Source organism: Canis lupus, chromosome 17, assembly GCF_048164855.1.
Source record: "Canis lupus baileyi chromosome 17, mCanLup2.hap1, whole genome shotgun sequence".
Taxonomy (NCBI): Eukaryota; Metazoa; Chordata; class Mammalia; order Carnivora; family Canidae; genus Canis; species Canis lupus.
The window spans coordinates 58,912,201-58,930,249 of record NC_132854.1 but is presented as its reverse complement, the minus strand read 5'-3'; the positions used below and the strand labels follow the sequence as shown (position 1 = coordinate 58,930,249).

Below are 18,049 nucleotides of genomic sequence, written 5' to 3'. Positions count from 1 at the left end.
CTTTTGTAATCTGTCTGCTTGATTCAGTCACCACCCACATGGGATCCTTCTATGCAAATGTTTGTGATAGTGAGGACCATCATTCAATCCACGGCAGACAAGACATAAAATTCCTTTTCCCAACTACAGAAAAAAAAGACATGCAACACTGTGAATAAGTATCATCTTCTTCTCAAGGCTGGATTCATACTTAGTAGCTTCTGTGAAGTGATGCCCTTATATTCAGAATATCTCCTCTTCCCCAACCTAACATTTTAAGCTTTATCATGGTCCTTGCAGTGTTCACTCTTAGGGATCTACCTGGATTTTAAAAAGCAGTACACAAAAATAAATTTGAAATGGATAAAAGACTTAAAACATGAGGCCTGGAACCATAAAAATCCTAGAACACAGGCAGTAATAACTTGACATTGGTCATAGCAACTTCTTTCTTGATCTGTCTCCCAAGGCAAAGGAAACAGAAACGAAAATAAACTATTGGGACTTCATTGAAATAAAAAGCTTCTGCACAGGGAAGGAAACAAAACTCAAGGCAACCTATGGAATTGGAGAAGAATTTGCAAATGACATACCTGATAAAGAGCGCCTAAAATACACAAAGAACTTATAAAACACCCCCAAAATTAATAATCCAATTAAAATGGGCAGAAGACATGAATAGATACTTTCCCAAAGAAAGCAAATAGATGGACAACAGACACATGAAAAGATGCTCAACGTCACTGATCAACAGGGAAACGCGAATCAAAGCTACACTGAGATACCACCCCACACTCGTTGGAATGGCGAGAATCAACAACACAAGAAACAAAAGGTGTTGGTGAGGATGCGGAAAAGGAACCCTTTTGCACTGTTGGTGGGAATTCAGACTGGTGAAGCCACTCTGGAGAACAGTGCAAAGGTTGCTCACGAAGTTAAAAATAGAGCTACCTTACACTTCAGCAACCACACTACTAGGTGACATAAAAAGCATATAAAAGAATATAGAAAGACTAATTCAAAAGGATACATTCACCCCGATGTTTACAGCAGTATTATCTACAATAGCCCAGTTATGGAAACAGCCCAAGGGTCCATCGATTGATTAATGGATAAAGAAGTATATACACTGGAATATTACTCAGCCATGAAAAAGAATGAAATTTTGCCATTTGCAACAATGTGGATAGACCTAGAATATTATGCTAGGCGGAATCAGTCAGAAAAAGACAAATACTGTATGATTTCACTCATGTGGAATTTAAGAAACAAGCGAGCAAAGAGGGGAGAGGGAGGGAGAGAGGGAGGGAGGGAGAGGCAAACCAAGAAACAGACTCTCGACTATAGAGAACAAACTGATGGGGTACCAGAGGGGAGGTGACGGGGATTAGGGAGGACACTTGTATGATGAGCAGCAGGTGATGTACGGACAAGTGAATCACTGTGTTGTACACCTGAAACTAATATTACACTGTATCTTAACTGGAATTAAAAACAAAAACAAAAACAGGGCAGCCCGGGTGGCTCAGCGGTTTAGCACCTGCTTTTGGCCCAGGGTGTGATCCTGGAGTCCCAGGATCGAGTCCCACATCGGGCTCCCTGCATGGAGCCTGCTTCTCCCTCTGCCTGTGTCTCTGCCTCTGTCTCTCAAGAATAAATAAATAAAATCTAAAAAAAACAAAAAACAAAAAACAAAAAAAAAACCTACTTAAAAAAAAGCAGTGTATCCCCATTGAGATCTGTGGATGGAAATTTTAACAGGGTGAGAGGGAACATTGAATTTTCTGGTGTGTGTAAGAATTTTCAGGCATGGACTGAACTTTCTGGCACGGCACTGCAGATGGACATGTTGAATTTCCAGGTGGACGGCAGACCCAGGGGCAGATAGCACCAGTAACAGGAAGGTGCAAGGCCCCTGATGGTGGGAGAAAGAAGATACTAGGAAATAGGTGAAGAATGCAGGAAAGGTATGGAGGTCAGAGATTTCCCTTCCAATGAGGACTTTAGCTCAGAGCCATCCTTATCCTTTATACATGTAAAGGGAGCAAGATATCTAGAGAACTGCGCAAAATCAAGTCACTAGGATAAAACTTCTAATTCCATTCTTTAATGTACTGGACGTTACCTCCTTGAATATGGGTCCTCTCACACTGAAGATCTGAGTATTACTAAAACAAAAACAACTGTTGTAAGCCCACTGCGAGGAGGGAGACCTTAACACTTCATTCTCTAAAAGAGGCAGCAAATAATGAGTATATAGGAATACAATAAACATATCTCAAAAAAGAATGATACAACTTTTATTTTCCATGGATTTTAAAGATACTTTTGCTACATAGTTATGTATTTTTATGAGATTATATTTATTCATTTGTATGAAGTTCAACCTTATACAATTTCAAGGTGATATGTTTGGTAGTGTATCTATAATCTTTAAAAAGTTTAGAGTTTTTGGAATGTACAGTATATGAGGTAAAATCAAGATTACATTAAAAATTGTTTTCTCCTCTGCACTGATTTTGCAGGGAGGCTCAAATGGCAAGTACACTATTAAATGACATTTACTATCAAAAATAGGAGTTCATTTGAATTACTATGAAAAACATAAGCCACTGTAACCGCCACAGTGGCATATTTTACCATTTTAGACATTCAACTATATAGAAATCTCTGGGCTATTACACTCAAACTCATTTGTACTGCCAAATGTGGCACTTTTTACGAAGTTTCTAGAAAATAATCGCAATCACTGTTGTTTGGGGGGAAAGTTAGCCTATACATAAGAGATTAAGTTTAAATAAAATGTAAACATATAGTATATTATAGTGACAGGTCATTCTTATACTTGGAAAGGCCAAGTTTATCCGTTTCTTTTTTGAACAAAGGTTAATGTTTTTTCTACAGCACATATCATTTGACATAAAACAATTACAATACATGCCCATTCTAATATAAGAGAAATTCTTCAGAGATCTTCAAAGCACAAAACATATGTCCTTTTTTCAAAGACTGACAGAAGTGCTTAGTAATCACTAAAATGCTAATAACCTCAGCAACTAAAAATTAGTGATTCACTACCCTAAAATTCAAATAATAAATTAAAAAGGCTAGTTACAAGTGTTTTACAGATAACAGATGTGATAAAACAAGAATTTTAAGATAGTTTCATTACAAACTGTATTATTACTGGCAGTCATCGACATCTATGCAAGATGTACAATGTGATACTTGACAAAGTTCAGTCTGATCATCCAATAACTCACAAATGCAAGCTCACAAAACGTTAATGAATTATGCAATTGCAAAGTGCTCTAATGCAACATTAACCACATGCAATCAACAATTTGGAACAGTATCCAGACAGACATTACATTAAACATTAGTTTTTCAAGAAAGAAAGCAGCTTGAAGTTTACTGGTGCAAATTAATTTTGTCTTCGGATTTGGTGCCCCAAACAAAAAGATTAGGTTTGATTATGAATTCTGATGGTGATGGCAGTAGTTATGGGAGAAGCAGCAAAACTTATGGGAGTTCTTCAAAATTAGCCTATTCCAGATAGATGGAGTATGTGGGTGTGTGTGTGTATATATATATATATATATATTTCTACACTTCATATGTATAGTTTATATATATGCCATATATATATATATATGCATGTCCATACATACATACATATAGTTCAGAGGCTCACAAAAACCAAATTAAATAGGTTTGAAATTCAGAGTTGAGTAGGATTACTTTTAAAAAGTATCTACAAGCCCTCTGTAGTTTAACATGTTCTCAAGACCTGAAGAGGTGCTTTCTGAGTAAACATTAAAATATTTTTAGGCCAAGTAAACTGTCTGTGCTTTCTTTATCTGTGAATTCATGAATATATACTTGTAATGAAGAACTCCACATTTATCAAACAAGAAGTTTCTTTTTTCATGCATATTCTTTCATCCAGTTTTTATCTGCTAAGCCCCTCCAGTTATTCATCATAATCCCACTTACCAAATAATTAAGACAAATGAGGAGGTAGAAATATAGCACTAGATTGCTTTCACAGCATCAGACTTTGACTTTTTTTTTTTATAGCATGTTAGTGTAAATTTTAATCATTCTGAATTTTTCACTAGGTAATATATCTTTAGAACAAACAGATCAGGTTGTCACTGTTACACTCATGCTGACTGGTCAAAATATCAATTATATATTGTTGCCTCTTAGAAAAGTCTGTTTTACAAGAAGGCATTAAAAAAACAAAAGAAAAAAGAAAAAAAAAAAAAACAAAAGAAAAAAGGAAAGAAAAAAGTCCCAAACAAAAAACCCCAAAATTGCTATTTCTGTGGCTTGCATTCTAATAAGGTGCCAGCCTCTACCTAATGATATAAGCATTGAAAATGGCAAAAATGATGTATTATAGTCTCAATGCCAGTGCTAAATGCCACTGTTTTTGTAAAAGCAATACAGAAATAATTTTAGTACATGACAAAATAAAATGTAATACAGTATTAAAAATAAAGTTATATTTTCACTTGATTACAAAGTACTGAATGATAAAGGCAATCAAAATGGAAAAGAAAGCAAACAGCACGAGGATGACAGCGGCACACTGCTCATCACTCAGTGCCCGCCGGGTCCTTGTGCTTTCCACAGTGTCTCTGTTGGTGCTGGCTGGTGGGTCAGTCCTCTGAGAGATGAAGAGCACTGTTGTGCTGTAGGGACCTACTAGGTCCTGATGCCCCACGGGGTCTTGGCACTGGCGAATGGCACACACACGGAAACGATATTCACAGTTCAGCTGAAGGCTTGAATACCGGAATGAAGAATCAGGGCCTTTGTAAATCTGTTAATAAGAGAATGGAAGAAGAATTATGTATGAAGGTCAGGCGGAAAATCTATTTTACAACAGGCTAGTTTTAGAATTATTTTTGAGATGGAAGCTAGGGAGTGCTACTGCTTTTATCTTTTAAATGACATTTAAAAAATACCTACCTTTCTATTAAAGAGCTAATCTGCTGTATAAGGGCAGGAGAAACTGTAAAAGTGAGGATGTGCCATCCTATCCTCGCAGAACTTATAGACCAGTTAAGGAGAGAAGATTTGCCCCCAAAGTAGCTAGAGAACAAGGAAAACCAGCCCACAGGTATTTCCTTGATTTTCTCAAGTATAAGAAGTCAAACTTTTGTGAAACTTTCATGAGAAGGGAAACCACATCTAATCATTCTTCCTCATTATATCTTTACAAAACTGGTTTCTGTACAATTTCAAACATCTGCCGAAACAATTAATGAGTGAATAAGGGAGCTTTCTACAGGTGTCTATGGCAACTTATTTTATGAACTTTAAAGAAATCACTTAGAATCACAGAATTGTATCTTAAAACCCAATTCCTCTGCCCATCCCTTAGAAAGGAAATAACAAGAATGGAATTCCATGGATTTTCAAGAGCATGCTAGTAATGATTAAGAGGATATGTCCTGGGACTGGTCACCCCTGCGTCCGAGCACAGTCTGCCAGGCCACACTCCATGTGCTCTTAGACCAATCACCTTAGTAAAGTGAGCGTAATAGTTATGTTGTATGGTAACTATGAGAATGAAAGAAACTAGTACTTGTTAAAGGACTGCACACAGTGCCCAGCACATAACAAGTGTTCAGTGTGTGGAAGCTAGAATTTCCATTAATCAGTCCCTTCCCTCATTCTATGAATGAGAAAATCAAGACTCATACTGCCTGCCCAACTAAGTTCTTGAGCTAGTTGGTGGGCTGTAAGTCAGATCAACCCAAACCTGACCTAGCCCTCTTTTAGGCAATTTTAGCTACTTCAATTGTATCTGGGTTGTCAATCTAAGATTTTTACATACTGGTTTGTTCGTGAAGGAGCAAAATTAAGAGCTTTGTCTCATTTTTGTGTCTTCAGAATCTAGCATATAATCGGTACTTAAGGCCACTAAATTAGTGAGTTATTGACTGTGTTTATGTCAAAATGTGTGTCAGTGGATGCTGAGAATATATAAAGGAGCTTTTACTGAAGGAAGTAAGACTTAGCATGAAACAAAGAAAACCATAAACATGCATTAGTTCTGAGGATGCACATAAGTAATACGGGGAGTGGGAATGTAGTAATTAATGTTCATGTCTGGATCATGGTAAAAGCAGCAACGTCAGTAAATTAGAAGAGTGTATTAGAAAGCAGTGTCAGACTACACATACATACAACAAACTCAAAATAGTAAAGATAAAAAGATACGTTATTTGTCATGTGGCTATAATAGATGACATTTGTCTTTAAAATTTTCTTTACTTTCCATTTGTCTCCAAATGAGCATGGTAATATGGTTAGGGAAAAAACTCAACAAATGGTATGAGGGTGATAGGTGAAGAGATCTGAGAGACAGGAGGAGTATGTTCATAACACTAGTTGGATATTTAGGTCTAATTCCACAGGGGCCACTTTAGGTGTGTGATATTTACAACAGTTTTAAGGAATCTTGATCATAAAGCTGAATGAGGGACTGAGAAAGCTGGGCAGGGTAGGGGCTCCTGCTGTGTATGAAAGCACAAGGATATGATACCTCAGTATAGTTTTTATGGATCATTTTTAGAAATGATTTTTGAGTAAGTAGGCGGGCAGGCAGGCAAAAAAAAAAAAATTGCTTCAACAGTTCAAAGCTTGGAGACCAAAACCATGTTAGAACTTATGACACTGATGAAGTAAAGAGTTTGGAAAGAAGAGACTGGGAGGGAAAATAATGAAGTCAAGTTTTCAGTTTTGTGTTCCAGATGCTGGAAGGATATCTAAACAGGGAGACTTCTTGTAGGTAACTATAGATACGAGGACGGAAGAAAACAGATAAACTTGCTAAAGTTAACTTAATCACGCCATTTCCACCCCTCCATTTCATACTGACAAGATACAACTGTTTTGATCTTAGTAAACAGAAAAGAGCAAAGTAAAACTCTGAAAAATTCGTAATTTTTTGGCCTGTAGCTATTGTTCACAGATACTTGGAGTTACATATAATTAAAACAAAACAAAAAAATAAAACAGCTCTTTATATTTACTCTCAATGGAGAAATGCAGACTAAACTTAAGCTTGTGAAGTCTGCATGTTTAGCTGGCTAAGAACTTTGAAACTGTACATCAACTGCAACAGAATTTTTTGTTTGCAACAAAATTTTATAGGGAAACTTTTTAAGTTTAGATTTTCATAAATTGATATTTGTCCTTATTTTAGCTTTGTGAATAGGTCACAGCATGAAGAAAATAACAAATGTTATTTGTTAATAACAAATAAAAATGAAACCAGTATCTTACTTGTTTATATGTCTCCATATTCACATTTTAGAAACATAGATTGGCTGGATTTACCAAGAACTCAAGCAAAAATGAAAATTAGTCTCTTGTTATCTTTTAAGGGTAAGTAAACATGCTTGCTATTAAAGATAACCACTTTTTTTTTTAAAAAAGATTTATTTATTCATGATAGATATATATATAGAGAGAGGCAGAGACACAGGAGGAGGAACAAGCAGGCCCATGCCGGGAGCCGGACGTGGGACTCGATCCCGGGACCCCAGGATCGCGCCCTGGGCCAAAGGCAGACGTGAAACCGCTGAGCCACCCAGGGATCCCCAAAGATAACCACTTTTGAAGTTGTCATTACAAAGGAACAAATTCTACTCTCTGTATGTTACAAATCCACAATCTGACTTACACTGAGTAATGTGCACAGTATATATCATTTATAGTAGTTAGTATAAGAATGATTTTAACAATACATTACTTTTAGGCTAAGTGCAGACTTGTTTGTACCTTTCTTTAAGGTTTATTATGCATTTGATTACATTTTAAAGTAATTATTCATTATGACATATAATAAGGCAATATGTGCCAATATAATATGGCACATATGGCCATATATCATCCTTCTGTAACTTATGAATTTATGATTGCAAATACTTATTTTCAATAGTGATCAACACATGAAGAAAACAGTAAAAATCCCTGAAAACAATGGAATACCCACATGGCTCTTGTCCATACCATTCTTCCCCTCGAAGTTTAAGTGAACCTGGGAGCTTTTAGAGCAGTTAAGTTTGTTGTGCATAAGCACCACTTAGAACTTTAAAAAACATAAAACAATCATGGGTCCTGTTCTTAGACATTCAGGTTCATTAGGTCTGCAGGCCACTCAGAGGGGCATCATTTTGGGAATCTAAGTTCAGAAGTTTAAAAGTTGTATAGAATCCAACAAGCCACTATCCTCGTACCCATTCTCTGACACTGCCAACAATACCGACTTCTGATGGGGTATCAAATGCTCCCTTACCCAATCCTTGTACATGGAGAAGCTTGCCTCATTATTAACTCCAGAGGAGGCCTCTGCTCTGGTTGGCTTAAATCCTGAACAGTCACTGGTTAAGGGAAAGCTTTGCAGTCTAAGCACTTTCTCTTTCCTGAATGTGAATGAGGGAGAATAAATTCCACATGGCTTAGGGCAGTCACTAAAGACTGCTGAGAAAAGCCATGCCCCTGACAACTTCACTGAGTTTCTGTATCAAGCAATTCTGAGGCCTGCTTACCTTTAGGCTTCTTCTTAAGAGGATTTACACTTAATTGTGCCAGTCTGAGTTGGTTTTCATGGAACTTGCAACATAATAAGCTGTGACACAGAAGTGCCTTAGGTACAGACTCCGAGGTGAGGTTGATCTGCTTTGAAGATGGCTCTACTGTCTCCCAGTATTTTTAAACTTTACCTTGTTATACAACTTGAAATGCCATTTTGGTAAAAAAGCAGTTGCTTTAAAAAATATATACACTCTCTAGGGGATTAGAGAACCAGTAGACACTTGCACCTTTGGTATGAATTTTCCCATGCAAATAGTCTTTCTCTCTTTTTTAAAGATTTTATTTATTGATTCATGAGAGACAGAGAGAGAGAGAGGCAGAGACACAGGCAGAGGGAGAAGCAGGCTCCTTGTGGGGAGCCCGATGCGGGACTCGATCCCAGTACTTCAGGATCACGCCCTGGGCCGAAGGCAGGTGCTAAACCGCTGAGCCACCCAGGGATCCCCCAATAGTCTTTCTCTTAATGACAATAAGGTCAGCTGTTCTTTGTTTATGGGAGTTATGATGTGTGTCAGATGGGAGGCAAGTCAGAGTGTGATTTTAGAGAATGGGGGCCATTTTAGATAAAGTGCTACAGAATGGGGCACTGCACAGCAAGAAGGCAACAAAGAGTTTTCTCAAAGCTGATCAAAGAGGGGCAAAGAAAGGGAAGAGTACAAAGAAATCAATTTGTTTCTTTTTTCCCTTCTTTGTCCCTCTAAGTTTAGCCCAGGTATTGCTGCCAGGTGAATTTGCTTCCAGATCCACAATCCCCAAAACATTGTAAGTTAAAGGTTTTTAGGTAAACAGATAAGCTAGTTTAGAAACTAAACCACCAACTTATTTAAAATAATCCCTTCTTAAAAACATCAGCCCTTCCTACTGCTATGGAATAAAGACCCATAGGACCAAAAGCCATTGGACCTGGCTTCCTTAACTACACATTCCATTTTTGAGTCTTACTCAAGTCACACTTGAGAGTTCACAGCTCCTTCTTAGCTCACAGCACCATCATGCACCCTGTCCCCTCACTAAATGGCACTTCTTTTAGAAAACATTACAAAATCCAGCTGGAATAAATCATTCCTTTTTATAAAGTAGGTTTTATCTTTATTATGACTTTTTGCTTGGCTATATAAAATGCCATGATTATAATATTTCTGCTTGTTTGTTAATTTCTAAACAACTTTCTTGAAATCAGAACAATAACCTATTAATATTGTAGCCCCTCACAATTCTTTATACATAGTATTTAGCACATGTGTGTTGAGTATCAAATTTTAAGTAAAATATTACATTCCATGAATGGAACTGAACTCTTAAAAACACAACCTTCAAACTTTTGGGAGTATAACCTGTCAATAAATTGTAAAATTTTATAAATATTTAAGAGATTTGGATGAGCAAGTATATGATGATGTTTTAAGTATTTTAGGTTTTATGGCGTGCTTACAATCTAAAGTAAGTGAAAGTGATGACAGGATTATCTGCTTTTAAGTTAAATTAGAATTAGCAGCGCTATTTCATGTAGTGGTATGTTTATTAAAATTCATACACTACTCAAATCTGGGGTCCCTATTTCCTTTAAACACGTAATGCAATTACATTTTTAATAGTAATTTTGCTTCCTCCTTGGAAGGAAACCTGCTTATCTGTAAATTATTTTCAAATCTGATTATCATGTCAATTTGCAGATGGCCTAATAAAGAAAAACAGTCAATGCCAAATTTAACCTGACTTTGGGGCCCTTTGTAATGACGCTTCCATACTTAACAAAACTTGAAAGAAAAAATTATATCTATATTGAAAAATATTCGATTATTAATAACTATAAAGCATGTGATGGAAATAAAATACGAATGATTTTCTAGTGGGAAAAGAAAATATGAGCTCCTCAAAACAATCCAGCTTAAAAGCACTCAAAATCAAGAAGAAAAAACGGAGAACCAGATGAAATGCTTACAGAAATTAGCCTCTGATTTGCATAAAAACTACTTCTTTATAAAAGATACTGGTAAGCTCCCGACTTCATCTCACTGCCAATCACCCTGTACCAGGAAGCCATCTCTGAAATTTTTCAGCCTGGTAGGTAGGTGGTACTTTTTTTTTTCTTAAAGATTTTATTTATTCATTCATGAGACACACACAGAGAGAGAGAGAGAGAGGCAGAGAGACAGGCAGAGGGAGAAGAAGGCTCCAAGCAGGAAGCCCGATGTGGGACTCGATCCTGGGACCCTGGGATCATGCCCTGAGCTGAAGGCAGATGCTCAACTGCTGAGCCATCCAGGCGTCCCCTGGTAGGTGATACTTCTGCTAGGTAGGCTTCCATAATGGTTGTTATCATAGTTATAACACTGAATTATAATTATGATTATTACTGTTATTTTGAAAGCCTCCTTAATGTTCTCTGCTTCTGCCCGTGTCCCATTCTAGCCAAAATGACCTTGTGTCTGATCCTGTGACTACTCTGGTCAAAATCCTCTACCAGCTTCTCATTATACATGGAGTAAAAGTCACAATGTGGCCTGTAATACCCCTACATGATCTTCATATCACACAAAGATCACACAAAGATCCTCTTTATCATTGACTACTTGACATCACCTATTATTTTCCCCATTGCTCTTACAACCAACTCCATACTGGCCTTCTTGTTCATTAAATTTAACAAGCATGCTCCTATCTCAAAGGCCTTTGTACCTATTGCTTCCACTCTTTGGACGACTGTTCTCCCCATATTCACCTCCTTTGGGTCTCTGTTTGATTGTCACCTGACTGCCCCATATGAAATAGCACTAGCTGTCTCTCCTCCCAAAACTGCCTATTCCTTTTACCCAGTTTTATTATTCACTGTACTTCCCTATGCTTTTAGTATCTCCTTTTCTGCTGAATATAAGTGCCACAGAGGTAAGAACTTTTTGTTCAGTGTTATATATCCTGAGTGCCTGGCATCTAGTTTAATAAATTCTTGTCAAATGAATGAATCATCTGTTAAATATACAGAGATATTGTGTAGTTACTAATCTTCGGAACACAGTATGTACTAAATAAATGTTTTTTGAATTGGAAAGATAAAGAGACAAATCTTGCACTGTAAGTACATAAAAATGAGAAAAAAATGAATATCCACAGAATTACATCTTTGCACATACCTGTTTAAATTCTGAATCTTTTCCCAACATAACTTGAAGACTGTAAATAACTGGATCACCTTTCATTGGCTGTAAACATTCCCATGTAATTTCACAAGTGTGATCATTTATTTTCTCTATTTTGGGGGCTGTAGAGAACAAATACAAATAAAATCTGCTCTACTTGATTTTTAACTTGGCACATCACACAGACACTTGTTTTAATCAAAATCAACAAACCTTTAAAACTCAGTTATATATCTGAATTTTTGAAATTTGCAGAGACATAGTTAATTAATGGTTTACTCTTATCTCCAGGCCATATAATCTATAGGTGTTACAATGGCCAGATTGATTAAAACATCTATCAAGGTAAGCACTGTTTTTGTTGAGTTAAAAAGCCAACAGAGGGATTATGTCAGTTCTAAAAAAACAATGTTAATGGTGTTTCTAAGAACATAACTAGAATATGAGATTTTGTAATTTAAAAAAATCTCCTAAATTGAAAAATACTTCTTGTTGCTTGATATAAAACTGCTTCTTCACTCAATGGTGGGGTAACAAAAGATTAAACATGAGCAACAGTCATAAGGCTAAGAACACTAAACTGGATGACAGAATAGAAAAAGGACTCAGTAAAACTCCATCAACATTATTAGAAAGACACTCAAGAACAGTCCGGCTAACTGTGGATCTGCTTAACAAATGACACGATCCAGGACACTGTACTAGAAGTCTCTGTGATTTGTCCTCAGTGTAAGGAATGTTAGTTATTTTGGCTAAATACACAAAGTGCAATCCTTGCCAGGGTCATTGAAAAATAACCCATCTAAAGGGACAATTTAAATTTTAAAGATATTTGTATATACAAATCTGTGAATGTATGTGCAAATCTGATTAAAAAATTCAAGTTAACTAAGGATACATTTATTTTCTTTTTAACAAACAACCTGGCCTTCTCCCTGAAATCCAAATGAATGAAAGAACAAGTCAAAACAATTTGAGTTTGTAATTTTTTCTTTAAGTAACAATAGGAGAAACAGCAAATGATCCTATTAGAAATCCAACATGTCTATTCAGTGTAGTATTTTTATGTTAGATTATTAAAAAGATTACGAACAAAACCCAGTACTTGCAGTATCAATGTGCTAGGTAAAATAACTTTATAGCTTTTTAAAAATATTTTATTTATTTATTGATTGATTGATTTTAAATTTTTGTTTATTTATGATAGTCACAGAGAGAGAGAGAGGCAGAGACACAGGCAGAGGAGAAGCAGGCTCCATGCACCGGGAGCCCGACGTGGGATTCAATCCTGGGTCTCCAGGATCACGCCCTGGTCCAAAGGCAGGCGCCAAACCGCTGCGCCACCCAGGGATCCCTATTTTGTTTTTTTTTTTTTAAATTTTTTTTAATTTTTTATTTTGTTTATTTATTCATGAGAGACACAGAGAGAGAGGCAGAGACACAAGCAGAGGGAGAAGCAGGCTCCATGCAGGGAGCCCAACGTGGGACTCGATCCCGGGTCTTTAGGATCACGCCCTGGGCTAAAGGCAGCGCTAAACCGCTGAGGCACCCGGGCTGCCTAAAATAGCTTTTATTACTGAGTCAAACTCTTAGTAGGTGGGCTTGTCTATATAATTTTTTTGTAATTTAAATGTCAGACACATACTGGATGATAAATTGTAATAACAGCACATAAGGCTATGTATGAAGATGCATTTAAAATTAATTTATTATTAAAGAAAGTAACCTGAGGATGTATAACTTACCTTTCAAGGCAGCTGGGACAGATTTTGGAGTAGTAAAAATATATTCTTGGGAGAGAGGACCTTCCCCTGCTTCATTACAAGCTTGAATACAGAATTTATAGGATGTTGACTCATTAAGTCTTTGTACTTTGTATGTATGACATGGACCTCTGTATAAGGATATAAACCTAAAATGGAAATAACTCTTATTAAAAATAAACCTTGACTACCTTCCGAAAAGTGTTTAAAAACTATTAAAGTAGTACAGTTGGGACATTATTTAGAAGTAGAAGTTACTCTTAGAACTTAATGCCAGGAACACCTTGTCACTCCAAATAAATCTGTTATATCTTTCATCAGATGATGAAAATCACAGGATTGGTAAATTTTCTAATCTGACATGGTTTCCTAAAAAATTACTGCTAAATTTTGTGCCCATCACAGTAACTTTTCAGGCTTATGGTATAGCTTTGTTTCTGACTGCTATCTTTTAATGTTCATACATTTTTAAAGATACTCAGAATACTACAATTTTCATTAGACTCTTTGGCATATAACTTGTTATATAAAAAAGAGAATCCTCAATGTCCAGGCATAATTTTAGTTGTTTTGGTTATGTTTTCTAGAGATTTACCCAGCAGTATGAAAGAATATATAATTTGCCACATCTGAACTGTTTGATGAAAAGATTATCATCATGTATGTCATCCATAAGTTCAATGTTCCCCAATATTTTTGATTGGCTGCTTTAAAATTTTTGGAAATTGGGGAATCAATAATGGAATGAATGCCCACATAGTTCTAAATAGTCTGAAAACTGTAGTCAGGTTAAAAATGAAAAACCAGTTAAAGACCCGAAGTAACAAAATTTCCAAGAAGCAGTAATTAGATAAGCCTTGCCTTTTTAATCCCCACCCCTTTTTTTAAAGAACAGGGGAAAAAAAGAGTTTAAACCACTATCAAAAAAGCCGACAATGACAAAATCTTGGTCAGGAAACAGCTGAAATAGCATTCAGACACTATCCCAAAGCAAATGTAAACAGTTGTGAAAAATCAAAGGGAAAGAGTAAAACCTAAGTATTACTAAATTGATTTATTAAATTTAGATAGTAAATTTAACAATATCATAAAAGTTTTTATTTTCCACAGCCATAAGCCATACTCATACCTTACAATTCTCTAGCTTATTAATATTATATATATACATATATATATATATTTTTTTTTTTAATTTATGATAGTCACACAGAGAGAGAGAGAGGCAGAGACACAGGCAGAGGGAGAAGCAGGCTCCATGCACCGGGAGCCCGACGTGGAATTCGATCCCGGGTCTCCAGGATCGCGCCCTGGGCCAAAGGCAGGTGCCAAACCGCTGCGCCACCCAGGGATCCCAATATTATTTATATTTAATGGAATTTTTATTCTATTACATTTCAGTCAACTGCTAATAGACCTGTTTCCAGTAAACCTTCTTGCATTATCCTAAATGTAAATGCTACAAAGGGCATGAAAATAACTTACAGAATTAGTTCACCCAATGATAACAACACATATTAAAGATAAATGGCTATACCAAAAATCTGTAGCAAGGTAAAGAATCTCCTTCTAGAGGTAAGGCCTTACAAAGTGTACACAAAATTCTGCCAAGAACAAAGGCTAACATTTATAGAGGCACAGATTTCAGAAAATGATTAATACTGTTTGCTCTGTATAATGCTCTTACTAGTGATACAGTATGTTTAATTCTGTATGTTATTTTAAATGTGTAAGCATTTCTGAGAGTACTTATGTAAAAAAGTATCATGAATATTCCATTATTGAATATTTGGCTAAGATGCAAACACAACACAAAAAGCAAAGTGGGAAGACCTTTGGAAAAGCTGCTACTAGCACTCTGAATCCATGAGATTATACAGATTGTTTCTTATAAGCTGAGTGAATAGTAGAAAAGTAAAATTTAAATTCTTAAAAATATTAGAATAACTCCTGTAAAGGGTATATGGTATTGTTTACATGGGCTATAATGCCAATAAACAGCCTCAGATTTCCATTTGAATAATTTATACTACAAATCTTTTGATTTATGATTAAAAATGATTTGGTGGGATGCTATATGGCATGGATGTCAAGAAAATGTAAAGGACGCCAGCAAAGATGAGAACCTAGCAGGAGACTAGCTAATAATCAGAGACTAACCAAGTCTGACAGTGAGGAACTAAACTGTATTTACTTAGCATGCAGGTTCTGTGACGGGTGTGGAGGAAAGAAAGTCAGACATAGGGGTCTTAAGCCAATCAATTATTTACTGTCAAAACCACCTCTGCTGGAAATACGGGCTTAAGAACTTTTTTGGTAGCAAAGATTGTTTCTTTTACTAGCATGAAGAGAGTAAATGGGTTAGAGAAGAGAGTCAAAGAATAGCCCGCTTAATTTTTCTCTTGGCATCCTACTCACAAGTTATAAACAGGAAATCATCACTATATCTTCTGGTCTTTTGAAAATAGCACATTTAAAATTACTTATTAGAATTCTAACCTAGTTTTGAAGTCTTATTAACTTCTACTGTTTAGATTTATATACTTAAGACCTTAGAAACTATAAAGTAGCAATTAAAAACACCTACCTTCCATTCTTTTTTTTTTTTTTTAAAGATTTTTATTTATGAGAGAGAGAGAGAGAGAGAGAGAGGCACAGACACAGGCAGAGGGAGAAGCAGGCTCCATGCAGGGAGCCTGATGTGGGACTCGATCCTGGGTCTCCAGGATCACGCCCTGGGCCGAAGGCAGGCGCTGAACCACTGAGCCACCCAGGGATCCCACCTACCTTCCATTCTTATCCTCCATCTGAAGGTGGTACTGAATAGAATCTGTTGACAGTGTTTTTGGGGTTCCTTCTCCCCATTTCAGCTTAAGGTTCTGGTGGCTGAAGGCAACACATTCCAGACGAGGTGGATCAGGAGGGAGGGGCTTAGTTTTTAATTTTATCATGTGGCTGAAAGGACCAGCTCCAAGGCTATTCAAGGCTTGAATTCGTATTCTAAGTGCCACATTAAGAAAAAACAAAATCAGTTATGATCACTCTATTTAAAGTTTCTCTCTGGCCTAGGCAAAAATTAACATAGTGTGTAGAGTGTACCTGTATGTTGTATCTGGTTGCAAATTGTCTATAATATAGCTTGTAACCTTTCCCACTGTCAAGGGCTGTTTATCTCCAAAGTCTATGCTGTAGGCAAGGATTTCTGAACCATGGTCACAAGGCTTTTCCCAGCTTATTGCAAGGCATGTAGAAGGTGAATAATAGGGATTTTCTATATCATCATCACTTATTTCTTGAAGACAAGTCACAATAGCAGGAACTGATGGTGGAGTCACACAGGCTACTACTTCACTGAAAGGGCCTGCACCCACAATACTCAGAGCCTACAAATTAACAGAACCTATAAGTTAACAAAAACATGACCATCAAAATGCTCACAGAACACAAAGCTCTGGCTAGAGTAACAAGGCCCTGACCACCTTTACCTGGACTCTGCAATAATAGGTAGTTGCTGGTGAAAGTCCTTTTAATTCATAACTGAGACCAGGCCCACAGTAACACATCTGCATACTTCCTTCGACACCTCCCCACTCCAATCGATATTCAGTGACATCAGTTCCATTACTCAAAGGGACCTTTAAAATTTAAGAAAAAGAAAACGTCTTAAGGTCTTGATATTGATTAAATGGTTTTTAGGCAAAAACGTTCTTTACCTGAGGCGTATCAAAAACCGACTGATCTTGCTTTTGAATTTCTTTAAAATGTTTAAGTAGAATTAAAACTGTTCATTATTACATTTTTATTCATTAAGGTCACCTGAATGTAAGACTGGTCAAAAAATATCCTTGTTTCCAATTAGAAATAAAAATATGACTGAATCACTTCAGAAAGAAAATTTTAAGGTGAATTTTGAAGTCAAAATAATTTAATTAAGTAATATAAATGTTAAACCATGTAAGGACATTTTCTGTTAAATTTCAAAGGAAGCTGAAAATGCAATTATCATTACTGATTATTACTATACACAATAAACAGTGGAGATAATAAATATAAGAGAAATAGTATTATACTAATTCCTATGAATGTTTGTTCTGAACATTAAGCTCAGTCAGTGGCTAAGTATCTCAGTAATGAGACCAAGCCTTTGAAAAAAATACAAAGCACATCATGAATAAGAAACTCTGTACTTGTAATGCAAATATGCCTTACTTAAATGCATCGTAAAGATAAAAAATTCACTTTTTACCACATGAATTTAACTAGGACTTATTGTCTGCATAATTTAGGAGGTGAAATGAACAGTAACTCTATTCTTTTAGATGAACTACTCTTATCATTTAAAGTAGGTAAATGGGAATTACAATACCTCCCAATTTACTTGCGCACAAGTTGCAGATCTGCATGTAACTTGAGGAGGCTTGCATTGATCTGGTGGTCCAGGGGCTGTAGTAATATCACATTTTTCTGAAAATGGTCCAAACTAGAAAAACAAATATAGCCAGTGTTTTCATTTTTTACCCACTGACTGCACAGCTCTTCATAAATATTCACATA

The 18,049-nt window shown here is 36.2% G+C and overlaps 1 protein-coding gene across 5 annotated transcripts in view; it reads right to left on the bottom strand.

Moving 5' to 3' along the window:
• Window positions 1–2,257: 2,257 nt before the first annotated feature.
• FNDC3A (fibronectin type III domain containing 3A) overlaps window positions 2,258–18,049 on the bottom strand; it is a 176,245-nt gene continuing 160,453 nt past the window's right edge. For all 5 annotated transcript variants that reach the window (XM_072783156.1, XM_072783154.1, XM_072783155.1 and 2 more), the window contains 7 exons: window positions 17,862–17,975; window positions 16,981–17,130; window positions 16,595–16,878; window positions 16,283–16,495; window positions 13,481–13,647; window positions 11,730–11,857; window positions 2,258–4,810 (listed from right to left, as the gene is read on the bottom strand). In XM_072783156.1, the coding sequence (XP_072639257.1) occupies window positions 4,496–4,810; window positions 11,730–11,857; window positions 13,481–13,647; window positions 16,283–16,495; window positions 16,595–16,878; window positions 16,981–17,130; window positions 17,862–17,975 (1,371 nt within the window). In that variant the 3' untranslated portion in view covers window positions 2,258–4,495. The remainder of the gene's footprint in view (window positions 4,811–11,729; window positions 11,858–13,480; window positions 13,648–16,282; window positions 16,496–16,594; window positions 16,879–16,980; window positions 17,131–17,861; window positions 17,976–18,049) is intronic.